The 23,726-nt window shown below is 50.8% G+C and overlaps 7 protein-coding genes across 7 annotated transcripts; 3 read left to right on the top strand and 4 right to left on the bottom strand.

Annotated features, from left to right (window-relative positions):
• Positions 1 to 145: 145 nt before the first annotated feature.
• ARB_03725 (uncharacterized protein) lies at positions 146 to 1,219 on the bottom strand (the record flags this gene model as incomplete). The annotated part of the gene is made up of 1 exon (XM_003010023.1): positions 146 to 1,219. One exon carries the CDS (start codon positions 1,217 to 1,219, stop codon positions 146 to 148), a length of 1,074 nt encoding a protein of 357 aa, XP_003010069.1.
• A 2,086-nt stretch (positions 1,220 to 3,305) lies between these two features.
• Positions 3,306 to 4,223, top strand: ARB_03724 (uncharacterized protein; the record flags this gene model as incomplete). The annotated part of the gene is made up of 3 exons (XM_003010022.1): positions 3,306 to 3,596; positions 3,619 to 4,111; positions 4,183 to 4,223. 3 exons carry the CDS (start codon positions 3,306 to 3,308, stop codon positions 4,221 to 4,223), a joined length of 825 nt encoding a protein of 274 aa, XP_003010068.1.
• A 3,783-nt stretch (positions 4,224 to 8,006) lies between these two features.
• On the top strand, positions 8,007 to 11,183 carry ARB_03723 (uncharacterized protein; the record flags this gene model as incomplete). Its single annotated transcript, XM_003010021.1, has 1 exon — positions 8,007 to 11,183. The coding sequence occupies one exon, from the start codon at positions 8,007 to 8,009 to the stop codon at positions 11,181 to 11,183; it is 3,177 nt and encodes a 1,058-aa protein (XP_003010067.1).
• A 2,976-nt stretch (positions 11,184 to 14,159) lies between these two features.
• On the top strand, positions 14,160 to 15,831 carry ARB_03722 (uncharacterized protein; the record flags this gene model as incomplete). Its single annotated transcript, XM_003010020.1, has 3 exons — positions 14,160 to 14,208; positions 14,280 to 15,210; positions 15,273 to 15,831. The coding sequence occupies 3 exons, from the start codon at positions 14,160 to 14,162 to the stop codon at positions 15,829 to 15,831; spliced, it is 1,539 nt and encodes a 512-aa protein (XP_003010066.1).
• Positions 15,832 to 16,052: 221 nt separating this feature from the next.
• ARB_03721 (uncharacterized protein) lies at positions 16,053 to 16,879 on the bottom strand (the record flags this gene model as incomplete). The annotated part of the gene is made up of 2 exons (XM_003010019.1): positions 16,053 to 16,409; positions 16,475 to 16,879. 2 exons carry the CDS (start codon positions 16,877 to 16,879, stop codon positions 16,053 to 16,055), a joined length of 762 nt encoding a protein of 253 aa, XP_003010065.1.
• Positions 16,880 to 17,564: 685 nt separating this feature from the next.
• On the bottom strand, positions 17,565 to 18,930 carry ARB_03720 (TRI7-like toxin biosynthesis protein, putative; the record flags this gene model as incomplete). Its single annotated transcript, XM_003010018.1, has 2 exons — positions 17,565 to 18,048; positions 18,122 to 18,930. The coding sequence occupies 2 exons, from the start codon at positions 18,928 to 18,930 to the stop codon at positions 17,565 to 17,567; spliced, it is 1,293 nt and encodes a 430-aa protein (XP_003010064.1).
• A 1,288-nt stretch (positions 18,931 to 20,218) lies between these two features.
• ARB_03719 (uncharacterized protein) lies at positions 20,219 to 23,556 on the bottom strand (the record flags this gene model as incomplete). Its single annotated transcript, XM_003010017.1, has 4 exons — positions 20,219 to 21,337; positions 21,391 to 21,684; positions 21,739 to 23,472; positions 23,539 to 23,556. 4 exons carry the CDS (start codon positions 23,554 to 23,556, stop codon positions 20,219 to 20,221), a joined length of 3,165 nt encoding a protein of 1,054 aa, XP_003010063.1.
• Between the last annotated feature and the right edge of the window lie 170 nt (positions 23,557 to 23,726).

Genomic DNA, 23,726 nt, shown 5'->3' with positions numbered 1-23,726 from the left:
ATTTGATTTTTTTATTTATAATTAATATTTTTTATTTATATATATTTTGATTTTTCCTTTTACTTTTTTTTTACTTTTTTATTAATAGTATATATTAGTAAAAATCCCCTCTATCTAGATAGGCCAATGGAAGTTGTAACTACTCTCAATTTTGAGCGTCTACTTTATCCGCCCCGTAACACTGCTTAATATGGAGTAAAAACTCGCCCTGTGATCGAGCACGCCGGCTCAGGCCTGCGAAGACGTTGAAAGGGTGCAATCCTGAAGGAACGAGTTTGTCAATAATATGGTCAGGGAGACGACGGCGGTGATATTTTTCGGCCATCCAATCACATCCCCGGCACCAGAAGCCATGGTCAAGCGTCTTATTGCGTCGTAGAGATGGAAACGGGAGGGATGCCATGCCATTGCAATCGTTATCCGGCATGCCTCCACGTGTTGGTATCCTTGATGGGTTGTCAGGCAGCGGTTCCAAGGGAGCTTCCCTGAACCATCTCAAAACATTCATTTTCCTTATCATTCTGTCAGACATTTCAGGAGTGATGGTCGTATCTACGTCTGGCAGTGAGCCGTTATTAATCTTCATTGCGTATTCCTTTGCATGCCTCACACTGACGAGCGTCTGGCTTCCTCGATGTGACCACCCTCTGGCCAGGTCATACATTCCAGGCACCGTCTTTACTAAGGGGAGCTTCTTGAGGTCGCGCTGAGTCAGGCCGAAGGACTGCTTAGCTAGAGAAAGAGGCATCACCCACAGTGACTGGTTATAACGAAGACAAGTATAGCAACATCGCTCGCATGTGGGGAGAAATAGAAAGGGGCCATATTCTCTGCATGAAACGCAGGCTTCAGACTGTAGCACGGCGCGGAGTTGATCTGCAGAGTGGAGTTGAATAAGCCGGGTTTCACCAAGTGCTTTCAACGCGTCTGGAATATATTCCATCAACGCTCTGTATGTAGGCAACGACTCGACGATGCTTCTGCCTCGCCGTGACACGCGTGACAAACGACACAGAGACTGGAAATCCAACGTGTTCAATATCTGATGGAGTACTTCGAGCGGTAGGCGGTCTAGCATCCCGGCAGACGATATGTCAGAGCGGCGATTAGCTTGTGATGGCTTCACCGGTTCTGTAATTGGTATCATTCCGCCTACCAAGTGAGATGGACGATGGGAAAGCCTCTGAACTAGTTTCCCATCATCTGGAAGTTCGGCCATGGCGCTAGCAGAGCCGCAAAATAGATCTAGGGTCCAGTAGATATGTCGTCCGGCTTGTTAACCTGGGGAAAGAAATGATGAGCAGTTAAGCGCGGAGTTCGCAATTCCTACCTCGTTACCAAATGTTAATGTGAGTTTAACAAACTAGTGCAGCCAATTAAATAATTATATTCTTTATTAGACTTTTATAGTGTAACTTACGCTAATTTTATTACTGGTGAAAATCCGAGATACAGCCCAATCAGCTAACTGTTAGTTATTGTTTAGGTAACTGTCAAAATAATAGCAGAAGATTGAAATTATTGATTAAAGCGCCGAATTGAAAGAATAACCGTGTTAGATTAGTACTAATAATATTAATATTGAGCTTGCATACTTACTGACATGCAGAATTTGCAGGAAGCTAACTAAGCTATATATTTTCCCGGAAGCTGGAGGGAACGTCACGTGACTTGAGCTCCTGAGCACAACGGAGCAGCAAACGAATGCCTCGACGTCTAGCTAAACAATGGAAAAGCAGAGCTGAAGTTTGACAGTAACTTAGCTCTAGGTTCAGCCTACGGGCGATTAACAGCTTAACGATCAACACAACTAAGTAACCAGCGTTGATCGGCTCAGTTACAGTAACTAATGTCTATAGCAAAATAGAATCATGAATGATTTCACCAAACACAATTATAATCTATTATTCTGTACCTGGCTCTTACGTTTAACCTTCTGTTCTATTTAACTGCATGCCTGCCGTCTGTTGACCCAAAGTACATATCAGTTAACCTTGCTGTCCCAGCACAGCACCTCTTCTTGATCCCACCCCTTAGAGTCCTCGTCAATCCCTAGCTTGTTCAATGAATTAACGTGTGCCGGTGGAGCGGGTAGAGCGGGTGGAGCGGGTGGTACGGGTAGGGCGAGAAGAGGGCGGGTCAGGAGGGTTGCGGCCAGTGTATTGGGTCCAAGCTTTGTCCTCACTTGGCATGTGCCCACGACAGTAGTTACGGGAAACCTTGTTTTCGCGGCCTGCCGAATTGCACCGGACGTTGGTCTGCAGATTATACAGTCGATCACACTGCACGAACTCCCCTTTTTGCTGGCAGCCGCATTGGTATTGGACCCACTCTTGGGTGCACATTTTATGCGGACTCTCGGGACAGCAATGATTATCTAGATATCAGGTGAGGATTGGTAAACTGGACGTCATAAGTATGAAGGTAATGCTACAGTGCACTACTCACAGTCCTCCTAGGATATGGATAATGGATTGATCTTTTGTATATCAATTCTTATCAGCCAAAGGTACATGAATATAGGACAGCCAGATAACTTACCACCGGTCAATGGGATTAGAAACCTCGTGGTTGAATGCTTGATGATTTGGACTCTCCAGACGGTGGTATGCGTCTTCTATATATGCTTTCCATTGATCTAGAGAGCTCTCTGTGCCTTGCCGCTTAGCGCTGGCATAGCGCTGATTGCCCCCAGTATACCTGCGCTGGCGTAGATCACCATGAGCTCTGTCGCGACTTGTCTATGTTAAGCACCCTTCCCCCTGGCCCCCACCAACATAGGGTAGGATGCGGGATAGTTGACTAGATTATGCATCTAGGTATAAGCGCCGTGTCTTGTTTGTGTGGGTTTCAAATCAGTCCATTGGCTATGAATATCTCTTTCCGTGTTTCTTCGGGTTCGGCTTCAGCTAGGTATATTATTATGGCCCCCAACTTACTCCACACAGGAGGAATGAGTGCATGACACTTATCTATTGATAGTGCCCAACAATGGGTTCGTATTAGCGCTTTTGTTTTATCCATACCCTGTTTCCTGTCATTATACTGGCGCCAGTCATTAGATGTTGGAATGAGGGTTTCAGATGGCCCGCCTGTGCAGCTTTGGGGGCCAGCGGCTAACTAACTAGTTAGTTAACTAATTTATTAGCAGCCCAGACAGACAGATAACTCGCTGTTAATGAGATTATCCAAGATAACATTCTCTATCGCAGTATTCAACAGTTAACCCCTAACATCCAAAGAGATAGCCCTCTCCTGTTCAAACGGATTCATCTCATCATCCTCTCTTCTATTGACACACAACCATGGAGTCATCATTGGAGTCAGATAATGCGCACTATATACCCAAGTCAGACATAGAGGTCTTGTCCCAGGAGATCGATAACGAGCTCGGGATGTATCGCATTCGAACCGGCAATAAAATCCGCTATCTTACGATTGAGGTAGATGCATTTGATGAAGATACGATGTGTCGACCGTATCTATTGATTCCAGAACTTCCCAGCTTCCCCAACGCTCCGTGGACGAAGATGGACATCTGTCGCTCAAATGATGGTTCATTAAAAGTTACAACCTCAGATGTTAAGCTACAGGGGGTTGGTTTTGTATGGCATCCAGAGAAAGTTTGAGGTCCTCTCCCTCAAACGCACTCGATACTACCGACACAACGTTCACGAAGTGATCTTCAACGGAGCACCAGCGATTGCGAAAATCGTACGGTGGGAGTGGGAGCTCCCGCGCATGGAGAACGAGACTGCTGTCTACTCATTTATCTACCAAGATCAGTGCGCCCACCCTGAGGACCCGCCCATTGCACCCCAAGTTCTCGCTCATTTGACCGAAGACGGCAGAGTGATGGGCTTGCTGCTGGAGAAAGTAAATGGTCGATTTCCGGGACCAGACGATTTAGCAAGGTGCGAAGAGGTTGTTCGCAGAGTCCATGATATAGGGATTGTCCATGGAGATATCAATCGGTATAACTTTCTGATCGACGATGAGACGGGGAATATACGGCTGGTCGATTTTGAGCATGCCAAACACTTAACGGAGGAGACTGCCAGGGCTGAGTTGGATTCATTGCCATCGGAACTCGCAGAGGAGACTGGGAGAGGTAGGCCGTCGGAGTGGTAGACGCGTCTTTGTCTGGAGGCCTTTCGTTAGTATCAGGGTGCGGGTGGTTAGGGACAACCACCGAGGAGAAAATCGCTATATTTGAAGATTGATAGTGAATTAATAAGTTGCACGGGTAATCTTCTATTAAAATTACTCGACTATTGGTTTTCCTTTGTATTTGCAAAATGATGGGGTAGCTGTTCACTTGCATTGGAACTGGTATCGGCGGGAATTACACCTCCAGATAGTCACTCTAGAATCCCACAGACAGTCAAGCGCGCATCAGGATCTTAGTATAGGACCCTAGCGAGAAATTAAACGTCCTCATCTGCTACTCATTCTCAACTACGGAATTTCCCCACATGTACGCTTCACCCGGCTGAGGTGGAGGCAACAATTTAGAATAATGCTCATCCTTAGCGTAGCACGGCACGGACACAAGATCATAATCGATTGCCAATGTATTGCGAAGAGTCCGAGAACTTTCTTCGAGAGTTCCGAGTTGGCTTGTTGAATCGTAAAGAACTTGAAGTCAACCTTCTCCTGAAGCAGTTGAGCCATCTGCAGAGGCTATATACTCGTGGTAGTATGGAGTGGCCTTGAGTGATATCACCGTCAACTATGTCCAAGACCAGACATCAGTGTTTTGCGTCCATGGTTTTCCAAAGTGGACTCCTGGGCTTCAATAGGTAAGCGCACTATAACTTATTAGTTGGTCTGCCAACTACTCCGTACGGTAAGAGTCAATAAGAGAGGAGAATATTTGGGAAGATAAGAGTCAAAGGTGGGAGAAATGGAAATACCGACTCGCTCCATAATCTGTAAGCCTGACGATGATATTCTGTGCATTTTCATTTGGCTTTGACGGGTCAAAACCGTCCATCATAAATTCCCCATCTCTAAGTCTGATAATTATATCGTAGTTGGATCTACAACCAATAGTTTGAGGATGGGTGTATGATTACCGGTATAAAACAGTCCCTTCATATGAACTGTACAGATACTACAAGGAGTATGCCGTTCATGAGCCCTTTGTCTGCTTGAAGGTGAGAGACCTGGTATGCCAAGCTTGCCAACAACAGGAGCTTGTAGAACCATCATTGGTGCTACAAGTCATATTCCAGTACATAGCCAAGCTGTCTTATCATAGGATCCTTATTGAAGAGCTTTTGTATCTCCAGTTCATTCTCGAATGTGGAGAATGTCCATTCCCTATTGGTCCTTGTATCCATGGGGGTCTGCTTGATAAGATGGAGCTGGTGTCAACCGCTAGCAAATCACTTGGTAACCGTTTCGGGCCATTGGATGCCGAGGGGGCGAACAAATCTTATACCGAGTCCCTATCTCCACGGTAAATCGGTCCAGTGTCTGATATGCTTGACATAGGTGCAATCAACGATGTAATAGGCGGTGGAAGCCGAAAGGGTGGCCCCAGAAGCAGAGTGTGTAAGTGGATGCAAGTATAAGTATCAAGAAGAACACACCGCTGCATGGCAAAATCCAAGTTTCCGACATGATAACAGTGGTGCCGATATTCGAGTTTCAGCAAGCCACAAAAGCCAAAGATCACCGCCTATCTGTTCCTGGCCCGCAGCCTAGCTAGTTAGTACGGCGGACTTAGGCATATCAAGACCGCAATTGGTTGTCGAGAGCTGCAATAGCCTGCCTCGTCTGGCTAGCTAGGGAGTTCACGGTCAATGCTTAAGGCGAAAGGAGATAGCTCGAGTTCATGGCCTTAACCGGTAATATCTAAGCCAGTCAACTCTCGAGTTTCCCTGCTAGCATGCTGTTCATTTCCGAATTGACTGGCCTGACCGCATATTTGGTGCTTCCGCTGACTCTCAATGCAGCCATGTCAACAAACCGGCGAGTCTTTGTCACCCGGCCAAGTAGAGCTAGCAACAAGCCAGTTAAGTAGTTAGCTGTCCGTCCAAACTACCATTGCCAACACAGCGGCAGATCGTATCTCATTTCCAGCTCTTGACATTGATACCTGTTGGGGTTGTATGTTTGGAAATTCCCCTTTATGAAGAGGTCCACTTAGGGTTTAACTATCACATGACCCACCTTCATTTCTTCGCCGAGCCCAGACTCTTCGGAAGCAAGCAACGTCACTCTTGCGTCTTCACTCTATATCATCAATCACTCTGTATCATCACTCTGTATCTTCATTCTGTACTCTTCACGGGCTCCCTTCACTGGCCACCATGATAGGCCCACCACGAGTATATAATGTACTCGACATTCTTGACTCCTCCAGTTTTTCATAACCTTCTCCATTACCTTGACCGCCTGCCTTTGGACAAACAAAACTGGCTTTACCTTCAGCACATCCTTCACGGTGTAGGCCTCTCGCTATCACACTACTTGATGTGTATATACCCGTCAAAGCCATCTCCCACACCCGTGAAATCTGCTTCCATAACAGCAGCGTCTTACCGAGCTGCTTTATGGCCCGCCATTATCCAGTGGGAGGAGCGGTGGCAGACTGAAAGATTCGTTATCACGATCTCCTACATTGCCATCCCGGCATATTTACTGGTGCCCACCGAATAACTCGTAGTTCGCTGGCTATTGATCGGACTCCCTGAAGGAACACCTCGGGTCAATATATCAAATCAAGCGCTTAGTGGATAGAAAGGCTCAACTATGTTGTACAAATGATTCGCAAAATTCTTTTATCATAGTGATCAGGATACCGCACAAAATCCTTCAAGGGTCTGACACTATCTACCCTGATAAAGGCCCAAAATTAATAGAATATCTTGAGAGGGTATACTTGTGGTTGACACTATGGCCGGACATCCCCATGAAAAGGAGGCAGCCCAGCCATATCTATAGCGAATTTAGGAATATGGGTCTTCAGTATGAGATTATACTTTCTGGAGCAGCTCGAGCAACAAGCCGGACGTTCATTAAGGAGTTGCGACCATCTCCACCGAACCGCCAGGGGGGGAGGAACGAGGACCCAATGGTCACTTGATTCCCAGATGGCTGCGTTACTCTCGGCAATAACGACTGGCCAATTTTAGCCATCGAGGCTGGAGTATCCGAGTCTGCAAAATTAAATGCTGACGCCAAAGGATGGCTGGAATCACCAAATTCGGAAATAAAAGTTGTATTCGTAGAGATACCCAAGCCGGTTTGGGGTGCCCAACATTTTATATGATATACCCGTTGGTGCTCTTACTATTATCTAGGTAAACCAACCTAGTTTGTTACCATATAATGCGTCACTACTGCGAAATATAAAACTCAAAAAATATCAACATGTTACTGTAGAGAATGTAGACCAGTCTTAGAGTAGCTAAACATGATAGATATCCCATTTCATAATTACAGATCCAAAAATATAAGAATGCATAGACGCATCGAAAAAAAAAAAAAAAAAAAAAAAAAAAAAGGGAAGTTGAGCCCCTCGGGTATTATATAAGCGAACCAGATGTTGCCAAGGTTATCTTATCAGATCAGGACCCACCAATCGGAGCACTCAGATAACCCGATCTTAACCCGATCTTCCCCTTTTTAAAACCAAACCAATGGCATTTTCAGATCTTCCTCCGTTCATGAAATATGATTGGCTCGGCGTGATAAACATAATCATGTGACTTCCCCGAGTGTCGGCCGAGGCTTCTTCTTCCCCTCCGACTGTTTTTTTCGTTCTTTTTTCCCGAAAAGCAACAACGAAAAGAAGAGCAAAAACTCCGAAACGCCCATCACGATCGCCCGTTTTCTTCCTCCTCCCTCGTCTTCTCCCGCTTTCTAACCCCGTTGACGATGCTGTTGCTGCCCTAAAGAAGCCCCTGTTACTGTTCAATTGGCAGTATCCCGCATCTCGCTTTAATACCACAAACTTAGCACTCTTAACACTAACCTACATCCACCGCAAAAGGATGGTAGCTGCTCTCACGGCCCTCCGCTTCGGCGGTAGACAACTTGCTGCCCGCCAGACCCAGGCCGCCGTGCTGCTACGAGCAACTCCTCGCCAGCTGTCGCCGCTGACTGCCTGTCGCCAATGCCTCCGTTCCGCAGCCTCTCACCCCTACCGCGGTACGGCCGCGTACCGCAACGTCCACTCCAGCGCTGCCGCCGGGGGTGTGACTGATATCCAACAGCCGCTGGACAGCTTCCCCCGCCGACACATTGGACCCTCGCAGTCGTCCGCTGAGGAGATGCTGAGTGTGTTGGACCCTCCTGCAAAGACCCTCGACGAGTTCGTGCATCAGGTGCTGCCGGCAGACATCCTCTCGGCTAAAGAGCTCGGGCTAGCGGATCCCAAGCAGACCACCACCAAGTTGCCGCGGGACGGCCAGCATGGCGGCCTGGGCGAGTCGGACATGATCAAGCTGTTTGAGGCGTACAAGAAGGACATCAATACTACCGGCCGGTCACACATTGGCTGCGGATACTATGGTACCATCGTGCCCCCGGTCATCCAGCGAAACGTCCTCGAGAACCCCATCTGGTACACCAGCTACACTCCTTACCAGCCCGAGATCAGTCAAGGCCGTCTCGAGTCTCTCCTCAACTTCCAGACCCTTACCTCTGACCTGACCGGTCTGCCCGTTGCCAATGCCTCCGTTCTCGACGAAGCTACCGCTGCCGCAGAGGCCATGACCATGTCTTGGGCCGCCCTCCCAGCTAATAAACAGAAGCAGGCCGGCAAGGCCTTTGTTGCCTCCCACCTATGCCACCCCCAGACCCTTGCTGTAATGAGGTCTCGTGCTCAGGGATTCGGTATCAACCTGATTGTCGGTGATATCATGGCTGACGACTTCAAGCTCGTCAAGGACCAGGGTGACAAGCTTATCGGTGTTCTCGCTCAATACCCCGATACCGAGGGTGGTATCTACGACTTCCAGGCTCTTGGAAACCAGATTCACGAGCAGGGTGCTATGTTCAGTGTTGCAACCGACTTGCTTGCTTTGACTGTCCTTAAGGCTCCCGGAGAGTTTGGTGCTGATATTGCCTTCGGTAACTCCCAGCGCTTCGGTGTCCCCATGGGCTTCGGCGGTCCCCAGGCTGCCTTCTTTGCTTGCACCGAGAAACACAAGCGAAAGATCCCTGGCCGTATAGTCGGTGTCTCCAAGGACAGACTTGGAAACCGTGCCTTGCGTCTTGCCCTGCAGACCCGTGAACAGCATATTCGTCGCGAGAAAGCTACCAGCAACATCTGCACTGCTCAGGCACTTCTCGCAAACATGTCGGCCTTCTACGCAGTGTACCACGGCCCCAAGGGCCTCAAGGCCATCGCCGAGCGTACCATGTCTCTCACTGCTCTGCTGAAGGCCAAGCTGATTGCTCTTGGCTTCAACGTCCCCACCAGGGGTAACGCTGGAGGTGAAGGTGTCGCTTTTGATACCCTTGTCATTGAAACTAGCTCTCAGGCTGAAGCCGACTCCCTCATGGAGGCTGCCCTCGCCTCTTCTCTCTACCTCAGACGTGTCGGTTCGTCCAAGGTTGGCGTCTCCCTTGACGAGACCATGGGATTGAATGATGTCGAGAAGCTGCTTTCGGTATTTGTCAAGTTCTCCCCATACAAGGGCGCTGAAGCCATCGACCTATCCAAGGATGTTCAGCCAGTTGAGATCCCAGAGTCTGTCAAGCGAACCTCTTCTTATCTCACCCACCCAGTCTTCAACAGCCACCACTCCGAAACCGAGATGCTTAGATACATCCAGCACCTCGGATCCAAGGATCTCTCCCTCGCTCACTCCATGATCTCTCTTGGCTCTTGCACGATGAAACTCAACGCTACCACCGAGATGTTGCCTATCACCTGGCCAGAGTTCTCATCCGTCCATCCTTTCACTCCAACCCCCGCCGTCAAGGGCTACATCGACATGATCGAGGATCTCGAGAAGCAATTAGCCAACATCACCGGTATGGCTGAAGTTACCATCCAGCCCAACTCTGGCGCCCAGGGTGAATTCGCTGGACTGAAGGCCATCAAGAAATACCACGACAGCAACGGCGAGCCTGGAAAGCGTAACATCTGCTTGATCCCTGTTTCTGCCCACGGAACTAACCCGGCCAGTGCTGCCATGGCCGGTATGCGTGTCGTCCCTGTCAAGTGTGACACTGCAACCGGTAACCTCGACGTTGCTGACCTCCGTGCCAAGTGCGAGAAGCACAAGGAAGAGCTCGGTGCCATCATGATCACGTACCCAAGCACATACGGTGTGTTCGAGCCAAGTATCAAGGAGGTCTGCCAGGTTGTCCACCAGTATGGTGGCCAAGTGTACATGGACGGCGCCAACATGAACGCCCAGATTGGCCTTTGCTCGCCTGGCGAAATCGGCGCCGATGTCTGCCATCTCAACCTCCACAAGACCTTCTGTATCCCCCACGGTGGCGGTGGTCCTGGTGTTGGCCCCATCGGTGTTGCAGAGCATCTCCGCCCCTTCCTCCCTTCACACCCTCTCAACGACCACTTGCTCGCCAAACGCCCTGCATCCGTGGATTCTCCGCCCATCAGCGCCGCACCTTTCGGTAGTGCAAGCATCCTCCCCATCACCTTCGCATACATCAACATGATGGGAGCCAGGGGTCTCACCCACGCAACTAAGATCACTCTGCTTAATGCCAACTACATTCTCTCCAGACTGAAGCCTCATTTCCCTATCCTGTATACGAACGCCAACGGCCGATGCGCTCACGAGTTCATCCTCGACGTACGCCAGTTCAAGGCCTCCGCGGGAATTGAAGCCATTGACATTGCCAAGCGATTGCAAGACTATGGCTTCCACTCGCCAACCATGTCGTTCCCTGTCGCTAACACTCTCATGATTGAACCCACTGAATCTGAGAGCAAGGCTGAGCTGGACCGGTTCTGCGATGCCCTTATCTCCATCCGTGGAGAGATCGCTGCCATCGAGCGAGGTGAACAGCCAAAGGAGAAGAACGTTCTCAAACTCGCTCCCCACACCCAGCGAGATCTGCTCACTGCCGAGTGGGACCGCCCATACACTAGAGAGACCGCTGCATATCCTCTCCCTTGGCTGCTAGAGAAGAAATTCTGGCCTACTGTCGCTAGGGTAGACGATGGTAAGTTTACACCTTTATGGTAAATCGACGAAGTGGGTGATTTTATACTGACTCCTATCACAGCGTTTGGAGACCAGAACCTGTTCTGCACCTGCGGACCTGTGGAAGACGCCACCGACTAGATACCCCCGCGTCCTCAGTCATCATAAATGCTTTTTTTACGACTTGACAATCTTGCATTTGTCTTGCCATTTTTCTCCTTTCTTTTTTCTTTTTCAATCCCGAAAAGTTGAATCTGTTTGCAAGAATATACTTGGAGCCATTCGAGCTTCGGTTTATAATTCACCATTTATCACACAGCTACGCATGTATTCATGTCCTAAATGTCTCAACACAATACCCCCCGGCTTTCTGTATTATTGCCTACTTTCGTTTCTCACTTTAGACCTCCCTTCGATGAATAGAGTCCTGAGAATCTGTTTTCACCTCCAATATCACGTCTAGCTTTCGATTGAATACGAACCTTGATGGAAAATTTGCATTGAAATTCTCATTCAGGCAGGTCGCTAGCACAAGCACCTACCCACTCGATACTCCCCTTCAGGCTTTCTTTCTCCCCAAGAACATCACATCTCACAGGCTTTTAAGCGCGTTTGGCGCTCGGCAAAAAGGTAAGGTTAAATAAGCACGCGGCTCTGGCCCGCTTTTTACCTAACTAAATAAGTGGGTCCAACCTTTTTGTCGCTTTTTCGTCTTCCCATTGAATAACTAATGAAAGAAGAGGCAGTTGAATAAAATACATTCAAATAGCAGAGCCTGCCTCAGCTTTGCGCCGAAGCAGCTTATTTCTACGTGATGGCTTACCTACTCCCGAGATGGTTTCATGTAGACATTTAGTTCTGTCTTCATTTTCATCACCTTCATCGTTTAGTCGTACGTTCAGATGGACACGATTTCATCTATAACTACTAAAAATCATCGACTGCCAGTTAGTGCTCCTGCTTCAACTACTATGGCTATAATAAGCGGTGTATCAAAAGAGTTTCATATATTTATCGCTCCGGCAAGGGTTGCATTTCATCACGAGCGATTAAAATGCCATGCTGTTAAACCTTGTCAAAACGCACGAAGGCGATCAGTGCGTTTCAGCTAAAAGTGCGAGGATATGGGGCTTTATGACGAGTTTGATAACTAAATAACCATCAGCAAGGTGAAACTGGTCCTGGGGGTAAGGAAATACCAAGGACTTCAAGCCGAACCACATAATGATGCATACATTCCGTAGACATCTATGGGCCGAAACTTATCTTTAGCCCTCCTCTGCAGAGCAGTATACTAAATTCGAGCAACCTCGCAAACGATTTCTTTGTTCATAATGTCTCAGCAGGCGACGTTATTCAACAAGAGAAAGGCATCCGAGGATGGATCTATTTATGGCCTCTGTCGCGAGCTGCATCATTACGGCTGATGTACCCCACACAGTCCAAGGGCCAGACTCGCCGTCGACCTGTCAATCAGGTAGTAATTTAGGATGCAGGAGTCTCTTCTGGCATGTTCCTTCAGCTCAAAAGTTGGAAATATATTGAAGAGCAGAAGAACACGATATCATTAAAAACAGTCATTATAAAGACATGCACCGCAAACCCGTAGAACTCCGTAGCTTCGGTTAAAACTCAAAAGGAAGACAAACAAATAACCATGGGGTAAAGCTGTTGTAAATGAATGCGAGGGGGAAATTCCCAGGTGCCTTTCTGTCTATGTGTACGTTCGTGAGGGCTGTGATGTGGCTATTGATTGACTTGATGTTTGGTTTAGATCCGTTTGCTGGTCAGGCTGATGATTCGACGTAGTTGACTGTATGTAGCCTGGTGGAGGCGACTGTGGTCGCGGAGGAGGTGAAGACGAGGAAGCAAGCGGCTGGTCTAGCTTTGGTGCACCCTGCTCTCGCGGGTAGTACGGGGGAGCTGGAGTATCGAAATGGCGGTCCCTGTCATGTTGCTGGCCTAGATGGGCCGGTGGGATCGTTTGTACAGGATAAGCTGGAGCAGCGGCCACGCCATCGAAATGCTGTGGCATGTTCTGGCTCTGGAGTCGGAAGTTCTGGTGTAGCAGCTGGCCGGGTGCGGCGGCCCTGCTGCGCCGTTGGGCTCGGTAGAAGAGCAGGAAGATCGAGAGCAGCAGTAGAGTGCAACCGCACGCAACAAGCACTAGGTTGACGCTGTTATCGCGAAAGTCTCTCTTGTTGTGTTTGTGCCACGAAGGCCGGAGATGGGCATGCAGGACAGACATCGTTGAGCGTCTTCTGGTATCGCGTTCCAGCGGCTAGCAGGTAGATATGAAGATATGACAGGCAAAAGGAAGCGTCTCGACGGCCCTTTATATGGGCTTGATCCGTCGCCCGTGGCAGTGTAAGCATCCCCCCCCGGCCCGTATAACAGTCGCAGTTATGCTGCATGCGTCATGGGGGCCGCAGCATCGTAGGCTCAGGAGTCAGCCTTTGGGCGCCTAACATGGTCTCGTAACAAAGATGCCTGCACTTATTCACATCCTGCAGGCTCCGTGTAAGCAGCGTGCGCCCGTCTACGCTGTCGCCCGATCGAACCCGGCTGTCTCCTGCTCTTTATTGGCCTGGAGACGGGTGCTCAGGGGGTTGTTAGGGGATGGCGCAGTGATTCAGCATGGCCGCATGGGGATCCTGTTTGCCAGGAACTGCATCGCATCAAGCAATCCCGAGCTTCGTCCAACCCAGGAGAGCGAGATCTAGACATCCATCGACCTGGCAAGTATCGCTGGCTGTGGCCGATCTCTGCTGAGCTTCCTGTCGTCGATTAACCGCGGGTGGCGTTGCGGGTGAAGATTTAGCGATCGCCGATGATGGCTTGTAGTTAAAATGCCGAGCATATATAAGAGTCACCGGCAGGGCGTCCGTCTTCTTCTGGCTGGCTGGGAGACATAGCAACTCGGCTAGACAGCAGGCCGAGCATCGAACTGGACTGCCCGCTTGTTTATCTGTTTGGACCGCTGCCGGCGCCCCTGCATACGCCTAGGAAGAAGAAGACATGGACCAGGACCAGTTCCGCTCCGCCACGCATTCGGCAGTGGATGAGAGTAACGACGCCCTAACCACCCCCCAGAACAGCTATACAGGTCTCCAAGACGAGTGCTAACGTCTTCTGCAGTCATCCAATACTTCGCCGGCCTGCCGTCGCAGCAGGTCCTGCCCGACGTCGAGCCCGGCTATCTCAAGGGCCGCCTGCCCGCCGCCGCGCCGCTGGAGGGAGAGCCATGGAGCCAGATACAGGCGGACCTGGAGACGCTGGTCAAGCCGGGCGTGACGCACTGGCAGTCGCCCAACTTCATGGCCTTCTTCCCGGCGACGGTGACCTACCCGAGCATCCTGGGGGAGATGTACTCGGCCGCCTTCAACGCCCCGGCCTTCAACTGGCTGTGCTCGCCCGTCGTCACCGAGCTCGAGATCGCCGTCATGGACTGGATAGCAAAGGCCCTGGGCCTGCCGGACTGCTTCCTCAGCACCTCCCCGACCCTCGGCGGCGGCGTGATCCAGGGCAGCGCCAGCGAGGCCGTCATCACCGTCATGGTGGCTGCCCGGGAGCGGTATGCGAGCGACATGGCCAGGGCCGAGGGGCTGGACGAGGGCTCCGAGCAGTGGGAGGACCGGCTGATCGAGATCAAGTCACGGCTGGTCTCGCTGGGCAGCGACCAGGCGCACAGCTGCACGGCCAAGGGGGCCCGGATCGTGAGCACTCGACACAGGACTGTCCCGACCCGGCTGAAGGACGACTTCGCCATGACCGGGGATGCGCTGCGGGAGGTGCTCGAAAAGTGCGAACGGGACGGGCTGATGCCGTATTACCTGACCACCACGCTGGGCACGACCAGCACCTGTGCAACGGACAGGTTCGCTGAGATCAAGGCCGTCTTGAACGAGCGCGAGTCGTGGAAGAAGATCTGGGTGCATGTCGATGCTGCCTACGCCGGCGCAGCGCTCATCTGTGATGAGTACCAGTATATCACCCGGGACTGGAGCGAGGGAGTCGACAGCTTCAACTTCAACATGCACAAATGGTTGCTTGTCAACTTTGATGCAAGGTCTGTCCTCTGTTCTATCCCCCTAATACATTGAATTATTGTATACTAACAAATGGTGATAGCTGTCTGTTCATACGCAACCGGGTCGACTTGACCTCTGCCTTGGACATCACTCCTCACTACCTTCGAAACCCGCATTCTGATGCCGGTGCAGTTACAGACTACAGAAACTGGCAGCTTCCCCTGGGACGACGCTTCCGGTCACTGAAGATCTGGTTTGTCCTGCGCTCGTACGGCATCAAGGCCATGCAGGCGCATATCCGCAAAGGCATAGACCTCGGCATGACCTTCGCCGGCCTCGTCCGTAACCAAAGCGACTTGTTCGAGCTGGTGACTCCACCGGCCTTTGGGCTGACGGTCTTCCATGTCATCGAGGCTGCTGTCCGCCAGGTAGCTGGTGGTGACAGCAATTCGGTCACCCGCGAGGTGTACGAACGTGTCAATGCCGGCAAGGAGGTTTTCCTTACCTCTTCTGTTGTTGAGGGATTGTATGTCATTCGAGTGGTGAGTGCTAACGAATTGGCGGGAGAGAAGTATGTGAGAAACGCATTTGATATACTTGTCCGGGTGACCAGAGAGGTCCTTGATAGCCCGTCAAGTGCCGAGAAGGTAAAGAATTGAAAGAAAGGAGAAGAAAGAAAAAAAAAAAGAAAAGAAAAGAAAATAAGAAAGAAATCCTCTAGATGGTAGAGCTACTGATAGATCTCCGCTCATGGGTCATTGGCTACATAGCTTGACTGCACGTTTGACCCTTTTTGGAAATGAAAAAAATCTATACTTTGATTAGGAACTAAATGCTGTCTATTATCCGTCATCCATGCATATATCCATGGTCATATCCTTCACTGGCTCCAGATGGCGGTGATCATGCCGTTGATGATATCAAAGGTCTCCTGGGGGTGGCTCAGGTAGGGGCTGTGGCTGGTCTCGATGTCCTTGATGTTCCAGTCCAGACCGCTCTTGTCCAGCATCATGGTCTGGATGGCAGCAGGGACACAACGGTCCTGGGTGGCGCGGATGTATCCTCGTCGGCCACCGTTGTAGAACTCCTCCTGCCAGGCTGGAGCGGAGCTGGAGCTCTTCAGGACAGACAAGGCCTGCTGCTTAAGCTGGCCAGCAGCCTTTGCAGCAACGTCGCCTGGGACATCGTGGAAGAGGACATCAGTTGGGTTGTCGAGGGTAAGCTGGCCGGTGGTCTCCTATTAATGCATGTTATGTTAGCAAGAGAGTAGGTCTATGGATATTAATGCCGGCGAGAACATACATCGACGTTGACAAAGTCGTCGAACTTGCCGCCCAGGGCATCGAAGAGAGACATGCTCTCCTTGGCCAGGAAGCCGGCGATGAAGATGAGGCCAACGACGCCGCCGCTGGAGCCACGGTCTTTCTTGCTGAGGCCGGCCGCGGCTACGCTTCCAACACAGCCGCCAAAGGAGTGCATGACCAGGACGACATTCTTGCCGTCGTCGAGCAGAGGGAGCAGCAGCTTCTCGCGGAGATAGGCGGCGTTGGAGGCGACGGTCTCGTCCTTGGGAGCAGCAGAGTCAACGCCAGGCAGCTGGAGACAGGCGGTTGGGTAGCCGGCCTTTTCGAAGATAGCGAGGAACTCCTCGTAGTGGGCTGGGGTGTGCCAGGCACCGGGGACCAAGGCGATAGTTGGCTTAGACATGTTGTATATAGGTGGATGGAAGGGGGGTTGTTTTTATAGTGTTGTTGTATTGTTTTGGATGATGATGATGATGATGATGGACAGAAGACCTTTCGATCGAGGGGTATAGACAGGCCTCTTTATATCTCCAGGTTCACCCAGGCGAGGCTGGCTGATACAGGCCTTTTGCAGGTTTCCGGACCAGCAATGCATGTAGCTGATGATGCTTCCTTCGGGAAAAGGGCCATCTTCAGCCTGGGAAGTACCAGCCAGCGCGGGGAATAAGTGGTATATTCTGACTGCCGTTCGCCAGTTCTCTCTCGGTAGTTAATGTCGATGCTGTTCCAGGATATCGCCGTCTTCTCTGGATGAAACCAAGCTGGTGGCCAGTTGCTGGTCAAAGTATATAAAAAAATCTCCGTGTTGGCCGGGATAAATAACTAGTTAAGATGTTCAGGGGCTGCGAGCTGAGGTTGCTGAAGGTTAAACTAATTAAATTGTCGACATGCTATGTATCCCTTCGGGTCTATCTGCATTTGAGATCTATTATTGTATTTATCTCTGTTCCGATATTCTTTTCAATGGTTGATGGCTCTTTTCAATTGGGCGTAAATACCCCGGGGACCCTAGGGATAGCTTGATGGCGTGCATGGATGATGATGCACCTCAATGCACTACATTCGACTTCTTTGAACGAGGTCTACGCCTAAGCCCTGGCGAAGAACGAATAGGGGACGACGGACATGGGCGGCTTACGGATGACCGGGAAGATCCACGGCGGCATGCACCACATTGCCCAGCATATCAACCACAGAAAGCCGACCAGCTTCATCCATAGCGCCGGCTCCTTCTTCTCTAAACTCCGTGCAGCTTGACGGGAGAACGAGCCCGTCGTGATCCAGCGGTAGATGCCGCAGACGGCGTCCTCGATGAGGATCCCCAGCGCCTGCACAGTGAAAAACGTCACTATCGCGGACTCCCGCAGCGGGACACCCTGCATGGTGTCGATGGGAAAATGCAGCAATCCCGAGACCAGGAAAGCCATCTGGATCCTGACGTATCGAATGAGCAGCAGCAGGATCTTGGACTCGGGCGCAACGCTGTCTGCCAGAGGGAGGCGTAGGATGGAGTGAGTTATGAAATAGCTGTAGTCGACGAGAAGCACCCGCAACTGTCGGTGCCATACCATGCTGTCAGGCAATTAGCAAGACTTGAATCATATAATATATACATAGAGAGTACGAAGTACATGGGGCTACTCACCCCCATAGGTTTCTGATGGAATAGAGCCTGGTCAGGGGCCCGAAGAAAGGGGGCCAGTCCTGCGCCCGGCTGAAGCCCAGGCCGACAGCCAGCAGCGACACCAGGTCCGACATGGTGAGCAGGTATAGATAGCCAGACGCAGCGTATCCGACGATCGAGCCCAGCGTCTCTCCAAGGTCCTCGCCCGAGAAGTCTCCAGCGACGATGCGCGAGAGGATCTGCTCCTTGCCGGGGCCGAACTTGACGTCTGCGCCCTCGAGGGACTGGCTGCTGATGAAGTCCAGCGCCAGATAGCCCAGCACCAGCCGAGCAGCCCTGAAGACGAGGAACTGCCGCCTGGACGTCTTCCTCGCCGTCTCGCGGGAGACTTCTGTATACCCTTCGCGCCCTCGGTCCGGAGAGGAGATTTCGCAGAGCCACGACACTGCCCGGCCGACCCTCGCAGTCCTGGACAGCAGCCTGCCCGCCGTCTTCCCGCCGCCGTCCTTTTCATTGTCGGCCGAAGAGGAAGAAGAGCCCGAGTCTCCTGGATAAGGGTAGGCCGCCTTGGAGATGCAGAGGAGGTCGAACATCTCCAGGGCCAGGCGCGGGCCGTAGCCGACGCCTAAGACGAAGTTGAACGGCACGACGGGGGTTGCGTAGACGGCCATCTGCGAGACGAAGAGCGTAGGGAGCATCAGCACGGGGAGAAGCCATGCTCGCAGCGACGAGGTCGGGGGCACATGGACGAGGACGAGGAGCAGGAGGAGATACGCTGTTGCGGTGGCCAGGAGGCAGGTCGTGAAGGCGTAGCTGTAGCTGGCGGCCATCCTTAGCAACTAACTAGTTACACCTTGACAGCTCCAGCAAGACAACTAGTTACACACTGTCAGCTCCGTCAGCTCTTCAGCTCTTCAGCTCTTGCGAGAGCCTGGGGACGAAGAGGCGTCCATCTCGTGTGATTATATACGTCCAATATATTCATTGCTTTGGCCGCGATCCTCCGAGAAATGTAATATCAACTACGGGAAAAAGCCACCATATCCACCCAACTATCTAGCTGCATGAAGTAAAGCATTACTCTTACTTAGGGCTTTATTCTCTTTTTCCTCCCGTGTTGTCTCTTTTTTATTCCGTGTTACCTTCTGTCGCTTGTAATTGTTATCTTGTTTACTTTGTGGCCTCTCCTTTATTCCTATACAGAATCCTCAACCCCAACCCCCTAGCCCCTGAGGCCTCCCCTAAGCGTAACTTGACAGCAAGACTTGAAGCTATAGTATGTAGAAGAAGAGAGAACAGAGAATGAATTGCAAGGGGATATTTTACAGGTGGACATGGTGGTATTTCGGCAAAAGGGGCCTTCAGGGAACACGCCTTGATAGAAGTCGATGGCCGTACGGAGCAGCGTGTTACTCACTAAGGATCACTATGTATGTGCCTTGATCCTCCAATATCATATCATCTTTGCATATATATATAGGCCGATATAGTGGCCAGACTCCACGAGCCCATGCATAATGCGGTTCTTAACCATGGATATGTATAGGCAGGTGTATGTAGCTACTCTCATTTCATACACAATATATAGGCAAGAAGATAGCGATAAATGGCTGCTGTAGGAGTATATCAATGATAACTGAATTCTCTTCCTGAGTCTCACACGACAAGTAAAAGTCAAGAAAGGAAAATTTGCATCCAGGCTGGCCCGTTATTAATTAATACGATGCATTTTAACTAGGATGAGCCTGCATGGTCAGCTCGCTTGTTAGCTAGTTGACTTGGCCGGTTAAACGACTGAACGGGAGGATCACCATATTCCTTCAGCAAGCTTGGAGCTCGCGATAGAAGACAAGCTACAGCTGGCCAGGCGCTTAATTAGTAAAGTTAGTTAGTGAGTCGCCGTACCTTGACTGCCCTGATCTTCCATGACTCCTGACAAGCCTTTCTTAGCTACCGTCAGGGGGTTACCCACTGGCGCTAGCAGTCATCGACTATTATGAGATCAATTATTTGATTATTTGTCACTCTAAAGGGAGCTATAAATATATCCGTCATTAACATTAAATATCTATCTACAGCGCGAGGTAGCGAGAGAATTCTTCTTGCTACGCCACCTGCTCAAGAAGACCGCACGATAGACCACTCTGCGACTGTTGCACCGGTTCCGTTACCGGCTCTGACCTCCACGGGACCCAGGGCCTGGTTGCCCCTGATCAGAAGAGTTGCAAACTTCGTGGCTGGCACAGTCGACGGCAGCGTCACGTTCGTGGTGTTCCCCTTGTAAGACATAATCATGTTGAGATCGATCTTGATCGGGTCATACGGATCGGACAGTGGAACCTTGGCTGATTCCCACACGGTCACAGAACTGGCGGGCGTGGTGGGCGAAGAGCCACTGGCGTCGCCATTCTCAGGATCCGTCACCGGGTGCAGTGGTTCGTCGTGTAGTACAACTTTCGCGCTGACAGGTGGTGCCTGGGCCCAGTCAAACGCGAAGCCGGAAATGGTTGCAGAGGAAGCATGGTCCGGTAACGTGACTGTTAGCGACGAGGTTGAGCTTGCACGTCGAGGCTGCCACTTAGTCGAGGCTGCCCCATCGACAGCCGAGATGGGGAATTGTCCGGGAGCGAACTCGTTGGGGGAGAAGACCGGCTGGCACTGCACGAGGTTGCCTGGAACAGTGCTGATGGAGCCAATTTGGCGGTTGGGAATAACCAGCTGTCCGCTTGGAGGCAGCGAGTACACCGTAATGTTGTTTGCTGGCCCGACATGCACGGTAATAGGGGCACTGGCGTACTTTGGATCAGCACTGGTGAGCGGTCGTCGGTTAGTGGCTCGCTGGATCGTGGTCTGCGTGTAGTTGGCGCTGGCCTCAAGCGGCCAGCCGTGCCAGTAAAATGTTCTATACCGTAAATGGGGGATTTGAGGAGGCAGGTTAGGGTTCAAGTGCAGTATCCCGTCGGGTATCAGGCGTAGACCCAGGTAGCCAAACACCGCAACCTGGTTGGCTCCGCCATTGCCTGTAAGGAATGGATACGCTGGGTGGGTTCCTCCGTTGATAGACCAGTCATCCATCAGTTGCTCCGAGAACTGGAAGAAGGGGGCTCGAACATACGGGCTAAACGAATATTGCCCATAGGTATACGCTGAGCAGCCCGAGGGAGATACCTCGTTGGCAACGATGGAGAAGATGGCATATGTCATTGCTGGTCCGTTTGGTGATTGTTTTGCCGCATACTATACACTTTGGTTAGCCAATGTTTAATTGAAGGTGTAAAAAGTAGACATACATAGTCTAGGTCACGGAGGGCATTATCATGTGTGTAGTCCTCGGTATAGTGCAGTGGGAAGGTGTTTAGGACGATGTCTGCCTGCTTCACCTGCGTGCTTCCATTCATAGTCGTATATTCCAACGTGATTTGAGAAGCTTGATCTCTAGATACTTGCACATTTTGTGCTATCTCATTCCAGGTCTGGTTCGCTCCAATGCCAAACATTTCCCGGAACTGGTTGGCGTATTTCAAGGTGGTTGCAATCAGAGGCATTGTATACCCACCCCCGTCAACCAAGTTAGCATATTCGTCCTGTTTTCCTAGTTAGTAGGCTGATAGCAAGACAGAATAGATGGGATAGCTTACCGGGTCTGTCATGTTGGTTACTGTCCATTTCGTTCCATTCTTCTCTACCAGCTGGGAAAAGAAGGTAGCAATAGAGTTGTACACTGGGAAGAGCTTCGACTTGAAGTGTTCAGTGTCGCCAGTGGTTACCCAGTTGTTGACAATTTGCATCCCAATGTCACCGTTCAAATGATACTGGTAGTCAAAACACGGGCCTGTAGCAGTACAGTTGGCAAATCTGCCGCTCGTCCAGGGATATACTGCAGCATCTGGGGAGAAATAGGTATCGTTCTTGGAGGAGAGATGCTGTGTCTGAGCATTTCTCAAAGCCTGGCCGTACTTGTCGACTCGATAGTTGGAGAATATCTGTGATGCTTCGGGGAAAGCTACCACAAGACCAGGTTGCATCCATATATCCGCATCCCAGAACACCAACCCGCCATAGGAATCAGAAGTCAGTCCACCGACAGCGATACTACCGCGGTTAAGGGGCGCGTTCTTTACGGCGGCCAGAGCATTGTTGCTGACAGTTGATTGCAGCAGATAGTAAGGATTCACCACGGACACAATGGAAGCCTCGATGATATGGTGGTCGAGTGGCAGCCATTTCTTCCCGGGTATCGTGTAGTCCTCTGTAGAGTCACTGGGAAAGACAGTAGCCCATTCAGCGATGTGGGACTTCAGGCTCTCTTCGTAGCCTGTCCGCAGCGCCCTTGCCGAAGCTTCTTTGGCGGCCTGTCGGGGATTTTTGAATCCGTCCGTAGATGCAGCGCCGACAAACTTGTCTATCTTTGTAGTCTGTCCTGCGCGCAGTTTCACATTCACACTTTGGGCGATTGTAGATCCATTCATATGAATATATGGCTTATCATCCACCAGTGAAGACGAAGATAAGTCTACGCCTTCAGTACCAGACAGTTCAGCATAGATGAAAGCAGTGACATTGCTGATGCCCTCAGGGTTGACAGAAGTGTAGATGGCACTTCCATCTTGGCCTGAGCCTTTAAAATCAGTCCTAACCGCAGAGTACCCGTCGATAACGTTGACCACGCTCACATTTCCATCTCTGGATGGAGTGATCTCCAAGCGCACGAGGGCTTGGTTGACATGGAGTTTATGAGCAACCAGCTGGTAGAAGATATCGTATGTTCCATTGTGCTTCTCTGGACTCCAGGTATACTGCCAGGTGAGAATTCCTCCTTTCATGTCAAGCGTGGAGGAGAAGTTGGAGATGGTTGAATTCTTGACAGTGGCGTCGAGAAAGTTGCCATCACCAAGGTCTAAGATCAAACCAGACCAGTGCGGAACACCGCTGATGAGATCGCCTCCATACTTGTCCAGCCACGGGAAGTTCGTTGCATTGATACTCCGCTGGAAGCTGTAGAAATCGGAGATAGTAGCAAATGTCTGTCTGCGCGAAAATACCGGCCACCCGTTGATCACATCGCCAGATACGGGGATGTCGAGCTCAAAGAACGGCCCGACAGCAGCAACGTTGATACCCAGGTATCCGTTTGCAACAGATCCTCGGGACTGGTAGTGGCCTTGGTCAAGCTCTGTGGTCGTCAGCCTCCAGTTTGCAACATCCCAGGTGACACCTTTGAACCTGGTTGCATAACCGGGCGGCTCATTGCCGGGGCTTCTGTTTCTCGCTGCTGAATTCCGGGCAAATACGCCAGTATTCCTCTCAGCGTCAGTCTCAGCTGCAACTGCGGTTATTATTGACAGCAACCACAGTATGCATGCAGCAAGATTCTACGACTCATCGGTTAATTCTCATTCACGAAGGGGTAAATACATGTCGAAGTCAGTGCAACTCACGATATTCGGTTGTTTCATGATTATAACTAGCTAAACATCCGCCAGCTTGCTTGTCGAGGTGTCATCAAGAGACCGAACCAAGGCAGGAGGCGGGAGGCTTAGTTATATTCACGGCCACACGACAGCTCGCAGCAGGGAAGCCCTGGCAGAGTGGCACGCAAGGTGCCGACGCAGCAATGTTACCTTAG

This window comes from Trichophyton benhamiae, assembly GCF_000151125.1.
Source record: "Trichophyton benhamiae CBS 112371 chromosome Unknown contig00057.0, whole genome shotgun sequence".
NCBI classification, from domain to species: Eukaryota; Fungi; Ascomycota; class Eurotiomycetes; order Onygenales; family Arthrodermataceae; genus Trichophyton; species Trichophyton benhamiae.
This window is presented reverse-complemented; position numbering and strand designations above follow the sequence as displayed.